The sequence below is a fragment of the Aptenodytes patagonicus genome, chromosome 1, assembly GCF_965638725.1.
Source record: "Aptenodytes patagonicus chromosome 1, bAptPat1.pri.cur, whole genome shotgun sequence".
Taxonomy (NCBI): domain Eukaryota; kingdom Metazoa; phylum Chordata; class Aves; order Sphenisciformes; family Spheniscidae; genus Aptenodytes; species Aptenodytes patagonicus.
The window spans coordinates 227,145,813-227,153,109 of NC_134949.1; the positions used below are offsets into that span (position 1 = coordinate 227,145,813).

Genomic DNA, 7,297 nt, shown 5'->3' on the forward strand with positions numbered 1-7,297 from the left:
CCTCCAGCCAGAGCCGGCCTCCTTCCGTGGGCCTGATCCTGACTCCTCTGTCCTCAGACCTCCCAGCCCCCCCCCTCCCACAGCCTCATATGCCCCTCTCTGGGGTCCACGGGGACCACCCCCCCCCCCCGCGCCCTGCAACCCACCCCACCAGCACTCCCACTGCCCCTCGCCATCCTGCCTCCGTCCCGCTGACCCCTGCGGACCCAGAGCCCCATTTCAGGGGGATGACCCCTCCGGGGGTGCTTCCACCGAGGACATCGTCCCCATTGTCACGCTGTGGGGACAGGACCTGCAGCCTTAAGGCAATTTAAAGCACATCCATTCCCCCAGCCCCAGGGTGTCCCCCCAGTGTCCCCGGCCACCGAGGCAGAGTCCCAGCGAAGAGGGGTCCAGGGACCACCGGGTAGAGGGGACACCTGAATACCCGCCCCGGAGGGAGGGGACAGTCACCCACCGGTGGGGAAGGACCTCACCGTGGTGGTCCGGAGTCACTGATGTCCCCCCAAACCTCCTCCCAATGGGCTGGGGGACGAGGATTGGGGATGCTCCTGGCCCCCAGCCCCGGCCTGGCCCCCCCATCACCCCCCCTCACTCAGCCCCCGCCTCAGGCTGCCCCCCCTCGGGCTCCAGGCAGCCGTTGAACTGGGGGTCGGGGGCCTGCGGGTCGTATTCCTCATCCAGAAAGTCCAGGGAGTTGTTACTGGGCAAACCCCGGATGGTGAATTTGTGGGAGACCTTCGTCCACTGCTCCCGATTGCTGGCCACCCTCTCGTAGAGCTCCGACGCCTTGGGGAAGAGGTCCTGCAGCAACCTGGCGGGGGGGGGGGGGCACCCCATCAGCATGGGGGTTGCACCCCCTTAGATGGTTGCAACCTCGCTCCCCCCCATCCCCACTGCTCGGAAAACCCCCAAAAATCTGCAAGACCCCCTGCCCAGCACCCCCCGTCCCACCCTGGCATGGCAAGGGGAGGTGATGGGAGAGGGGGACCCCCCCCCGCCCCGCCCCCAGCGCCAGCCCCGAGGGCTCACTTGTAGATGGGCATGGCGATGTGCTCCATGAAGCTGATCTGCAGCTCGGGGATGTAGGCTTTCTCCCGGTCCATCATCTCCAGCGGGCGGTTGCCCATGGCCTTCTCCTGCAGCGGTGGCAAAGGGCGGGGGGGGGGGGGGGGGGGGTGTCACAGCTGGTGGCTGTCCCCTCCCCATTCCCAGCCAAGACCTCCTTGCCCGCCCCCCCCACCTCATCCGAGCTCCCCCCCCAGCGCTTGCCAAGAGCATTGGCCAAACCCAACCCTGCGCCAAGCCCTGGTGCTACCTACCAAGTCACCCTGGGAGAAGAACTCCTTGTAGATCAGCTCCTGCAAGGGACAGGCTGTCAGCACGGCTGGGGGGGGTGCATGCCTGGGGTGACCCCCCCCCCCACACCCCGCCTGCCCTCCAGACCCCTCTCCACAGCTGCAGGGGGAATGGCTCTGCTTTGGGCAGGGCCACGCTCCTGGCATGGGGGGCTGCTGCGTGGTCCGGGGGTCCCTGCATGAAGGGACCCCCCTCCGTGGGGCACGATGCCACTGTGAGGGGCAGCCTGGTCCCCCGGTGCCTGGGGACATGGGGGTGCCCGGGGGGGGGGGGGGTGTGTGGCATTCAGGGGGTCAGCCCCATGGTGTGACACTCACCGCGATCTTCCTGGTGGTCTTCCAGCCCTTGGTCTGGTCGGAGAGGTCGCAGGAGGTCATGAGCAGGCAGAGCAGCAGGCTGCGGTGCTGCTTGTTCTTGGGGTCGTAGCCCACTGCCGGGCAGGGAGCGGGGCAGGGGTTGGGGCGGGGGGCTCGGGAAGGAGCCCCACAAACCCCTATCACCCCCCCACACGAGGACTTTGGGGACAGCCGGGACCTGCCATGCCACCTCCCAGCCTTGGTGGGATGAGTTCCCACCACATCCCCAACCCCAAGCGCAGGAGCTTCACCTTCTGCCATCTTCTGGAGGTCCTTGAAGATGCGCAGGTGGTGGGCCAGGTCGGTGGCCAAGATGATGTCCCTCATGAGGTCCAGCATGCGCTGGTAGTCCTGCAGGGCCAGGCAAGGTGGCTGGTGTGATCGGCTCCGTGCCCCTGCCAAGCCCCTGCATCCCAAGGGCCGGCTCCAGGGGTGGGGAGCCGGGGGTCCGGAGGGGATGAGGGGGCTCAGCTCGGGCAGGGGGGTGGCATGGGAGAGGGGCCAAGGCTGGGGGCTCACCTTGCGGGAGAAGTGGTCGAAGATGTTGCAGCCCTGGCTGTTGAGGATGGCGATGGCTTGGGCGAAGTGGTGCCTCTGCGGGAGAAACCGGGGCCGTGGGAGCAGGCAGGGTGCAGGCAGGGATGCTGCCACACAGCCGGAGCCCCGGAGCCGGGGCAGGGGGAGGTTTTGGGGAGGACCTTACCTCCATGACGGAGCCCTCCGAGCTGTACAGCGCGGCCAGGACCGATTTCTGCAAGGCAGAGCGGCCGGAGTTGCAGAGCTGTGGGGGTGAAGACCCCCCCCCACCCCAAGCTCTGTCCCCGTCCCCCCCCACCCATGCACGTCCCAGTGCTGGGCTCGGCTCACCGAGGCCACCTGGAAGGAGTTATTGGTGCCTCTGTGGTCCAGGTCGTGGCACATGCAGGAGATGAAGAGGGCAAAGATCTCGATGTCTCTGGGAGGGGGGAAGGAGGGAAACTGAGGCAGGCGGGAGGGCAGGGATCACCCCGGCCGGGCCGGGGGACGGGGACGGTCCCTGGCCTTACTCCAGGTAGTTGACAAGCTCCAGGTTCTTGTAGAGCAGGTAGCAGAAGTGGGAGACGGAGAAGGCGTGCATCCAGTTGTGGTAGGGGGGGTCGCGGTAGCCCTTCTTCACCATCAGGCAGAACCTGGCGGGGGGGGGACAGGGCCATGAGGAGGGGGGGGTCTTCGCCCCCCGGGGACCCCCCGCTTGCCCAGGGGCCCCACAGGTGGGCATGGGGACAGGGACGGGGATGGGGACCCACCTGGTGAGCGTCTGGCGGTCCATCTTGTAGTTGTTGATGAAGTTCATGTCCTGCAGCATGCTCAGGATGGCCTGCGGAGGGGACAGGGTGGGTGGCAGGGGGTGACGACGCCCAGCAGGGTCGTCGTCCCCCGTGCCACCCCTGCCCCTGCCTGGCAGGCAGGGAGATGCTCGGGTGTACAGTCGCATCCCCCCTATCCCAGCCCCCCAGCACCCTGGGGTGGGGGTACACGACCTGACCGAGGGCAGGCAGGGGACAGTGGCAGCTGGGGACCATCCCCGTGGCCCTCACCATGGAGGTGTCGTCCTCGGGCAGCGAGCGGGGCGTGTAGGTGAAGCTGGCGAAGTTGGGGTCGATGGTCGACACGGGCTGGATGCCCTCGCTCAGCAGCTTGGTGTACTCGTCATCCGACACCTGCGGGAGCCATTGTGGGTGACCCACGTTGTGACCGGGTCCCCAGGGCATCCCCAAGCTGTCCCCCGGGCCCCGTCAGCCCCGGCGAGAGCAGAGAGCCCTGGGGTGTCACCGCCGCCACCCCCCGCCCCCCCCCCCCCCCCAGTGCCACCACCTCGGGGTGGAGCGTGGGGGCACCACGCTGGCAGCGGGGGTCCCAGCTCGCGTCCCTGTCCCCGTCCCCACGCCATCTCACCTTCATGTGGTACATCATCATCTCGTTGGCCAGGTGGCTGCGGTACTGCGCCTCGTTCACCTTCTTGTACAGCAGCGACTGCAGGCCGGGAGGGGGGTACGGGAGCGCTGGGGGCGGGCAGACCCCCTCAAACCCCCCCCAGCACCTCCCCAGCCCACCCTGGCCCCCCAGCCCATCCTTCCTTCCCACGTGTGCCCTCCCCATCCCGTCCCACCCCCGTTGCCACCACCGCTTGTCCCCAAGGAACAGGGACCACACACATGTCCCCTCCCCATCCCCGTCCCTCTGCGCTGTGGCCAGCTCTGGGGCAGAGCGGAGGGCTCCCCTTGCCCCCCCGCCCCCGGGTTGGGGACACCCCCCCCCCCCGGGCACGTACGTGGGCGATGCTGATGCCGCAGTAGATGGAGAAGGCGGTGGCCAGGTCCTCGTCGAACTTGCTGAACCAGGGGCCGTTGATCTTGTTGACCAGCTCCGCCACCCCGATGACCTCTGGGAGCAGAGGGGGGACAGGGGGCAGGATCGTGCCCACGTGCTGGGGACAGTGCTGTGCCCACATGCTGGGACAGGATCGTACCCACATGCTGGAGACTGGATTGTGCCCACGTGCTGGCACAGGATCATGCCCACGTACCAGGGACAATGCTGTGCCCACGCGCCGGGGACAGGATCGTGCCCACACGCTGGGGACAGTGCTGTGCCCACGTGCCGGGGACAGGATCATGCCCATGTACTGGGGACAGTGCTGTGTCCACATACTGAGGACAGGATCGTGCCCATGTGCTGGGGGGACAGGATCATGCCCACATGCTGGGGACAGCGCTGTGCCCATGTGATAGGGGACTGGATCGTGCCCACATGCTGAGGACAGTGCTGTGCCCATGTGCTGGGGACAGGATCGTACCCACATGCTGGAGACTGGATTGTGCCCATGTGCTGGCACAGGATCATGCCCACGTACCAGGGACAATGCTGTGCCCACGCGCCGGGGACAGTATCGTGCCCACACGCTGGGGACAGTGCTGTGCCCACGTGCCGGGGACAGGATCGTGCCCATGTACTGGGGACAGTGCTGTGTCCACATACTGAGGGCAGGATCGTGCCCATGTGCTGGGGGGACAGGATCATGCCCACATGCTGGGGACAGCGCTGTGCCCATGTGATAGGGGACTGGATCGTGCCCACATGCTGAGGACAGTGCTGTGCCCGTGTGCTGGGGACAGGATCGTACCCACATGCTGGGGACTGGATTGTGCCCATGTGCTGGCACAGGATCATGCCCACGTACCAGGGACAATGCTGTGCCCACGCGCCGGGGACAGTATCGTGCCCACACGCTGGGGACAGTGCTGTGCCCACGTGCCGGGGACAGGATCATGCCCATGTACTGGGGACAGTGCTGTGTCCACATACTGAGGACAGGATCGTGCCCATGTGCTGGGGGGACAGGATCATGCCCACATGCTGGGGACAGCGCTGTGCCCATGTGATAGGGGACTGGATCGTGCCCACATGCTGAGGACAGTGCTGTGCCCGTGTGCTGGGGACAGGATCGTACCCACATGCTGGGGACTGGATTGTGCCCATGTGCTGGCACAGGATCATGCCCACGTACCAGGGACAATGCTGTGCCCACGTGCCGGGGACAGGATCATGCCCATGTACTGGGGACAGTGCTGTGTCCACGTACTGGGGACAGGATCGTGCCCATGTGCTGAGGGACAGGATCGTGCCCACATGCTGGGGACAGTGCTGTGCCCATGTGATAGGGGACAGGATTGTATCCACATGCTGGGGACTGGATTGTGCCCACGTGCTGGCACAGGATCATGCCCACGTACCAGGGACAATGCTGTGCCCACGCGCCGGGGACAGGATTGTGCCCACATGCTGGGGACAGTGCTGAGCCCATGTGATAGGGGACAGGATCGTGCCCACGTGCTGGGACAGCGCTGTGTCCACATACTGGGACAGGATCGTGCCCACATGCTGGGCCAGCGCTGTGCCCGTGCGCGGGGTGGGGCACCACGCCCGTGTGCAGGGGCACAGCGCTGTGCCCCCCACGCCGGGTGGGGCCGTGCCGCCACCCCCCCACCCCCCACCCCCCCCCCCCCTCACCCTGGTTCTCGTTCTTGATGGGGAAGCAGAGGATGTTCCTGGTGCGGAAGCCGGTGCTGTCGTCCACCCCCGGTAGAAGAGCGGGTGGGAGTAGGCGTCCTTGATGTTGAGGATCTTGCCGGTGGTGGCCACGTGCCCGGCAATGCCCTGGTCCGCGGGGATGCGGATCTCGTAGCTCTGCGGCAGGGAGAGGGGGGGGTCACCGGCACGGCTCGGGGGTCCCTGCCCCCCCCCCCCCCCCCCCAAACCTCCATCCTCTTGTCCCCACGCTCACCTCGTCGTCCACCACGCCGCCGTCGAACACCTTGGCCACCAGCTCGTGGCTGAGCCGGTCCAGCAGGACACGGAGCATCTGCAAGAGACGCCGCGGCCGCTCGCACCCACCGGGGTCCCGGCCCTGCCCCCGGCACCCCACCCGCGCGCGTGCGCGCGCGCGTGTGTGTGTGTGTGTGTGTGTGTCCCCGTGTCCACCCACGCCGGGGCCCACTCACATCTCCGCGTTGCTGAGGTTTCGGGCCTCCGTGATGATCTCCTGGAGCAGAACAGAGACGTCATCTGCAGGGCGGGGGAAAGGGTCAGGGAGCCCCCAGCCCAGCAGCTGCTGCCCGCCCCATCTCCCCACTCATGCAATGAAAGGGGGGGGGTCTCAGCTTCGGTCTGCACCAAGGGTGGGCTGTGCCAGCACCCCCCCCCCCCCCGCTGTGGGGGCACAGCAGAAAGGCCTGGGGAGCGCAGAGGGACGGGGTCCACACAGAGCGTGTGGGGGCATGTGCTTGGGCATGTGTGTGTGCATGCGTGTGCACGTGCGTGTGTGTACACCGAAGGGTGACACCGCCTGTGCAAGTGGGCAACAGCGTATGCAACGCAGCAGGGTGCTTGTGTGCAGCGCGAACTGCAGCTGTGCAGGGGCGTGTGCAGCAGTGCAGGGCGTGTGTTCCTGCAGCAGCACACGTGTGTGTGCAGCAGCGCATGTGTGCGTGCCTGCAGTGTGTGTTTGCCTGCAGCAGTGCAGGTTTGCCTGCAGCAGTGTGTGCACGTGCAGCAATGTGTGTGTGCAGCAGTGTGCATGTGTGTGCAACAGTGCGTGTGTGCATGCAGCAATGTGTGTGCGTGCAGCAGCATGTGTGTGCATGCAGCAGTGTCTGTGCAGCAGTGCGTGTGTGCATGCAGCAGCATGTGTGCGTGTGCAGCAGTGTGTGTGCAACAGTGTGTGTGTGTGTGCATGCAGCAATGTGCGTGCCTGCAGCAGTGTGTGTGTGCATGCAGCAGCATGTGTGCGTGTGCAGCAGCGCATGTGTGTGCAACAGTGGCGTGTGTGCATGCAGCAGCGTGTAGGCAAGCAGCAGTGTGTGTGTGCAACAGTGCGTGCGCGTGCAGCAGCGTGCGTGCGCGTGCAGCAGCGTGCGTGCATGCAGCGCATGTGCGTGCGTCGGTGTGCGTGCAGCTCTGTGTGTGCCTGCAGCAGCGCGCGCATGCAGCAGCGGGGCGCGTGCATGCACGTGCCTCAGCGCACGCCGCGCCTCTGCGCTCGT

At 66.7% G+C, this 7,297-nt stretch overlaps 1 protein-coding gene across 1 annotated transcript; it reads right to left on the reverse strand.

The window, feature by feature from the left end:
• Window positions 1–560: 560 nt before the first annotated feature.
• Window positions 561–6,320, reverse strand: PDE2A (phosphodiesterase 2A; the record flags this gene model as incomplete). Its single annotated transcript, XM_076340828.1, is given in 18 exon segments — window positions 561–814; window positions 1,033–1,139; window positions 1,323–1,361; window positions 1,677–1,789; window positions 1,967–2,066; window positions 2,235–2,309; window positions 2,419–2,466; window positions 2,583–2,670; window positions 2,762–2,884; window positions 3,002–3,072; window positions 3,293–3,415; window positions 3,651–3,728; window positions 4,027–4,139; window positions 5,766–5,831; window positions 5,834–5,942; window positions 6,040–6,107; window positions 6,110–6,117; window positions 6,257–6,320. Coding segments are annotated over 18 exon segments (1,616 nt in total), but the record flags the coding sequence as incomplete, so codon positions are not given.
• Window positions 6,321–7,297: the final 977 nt, after the last annotated feature.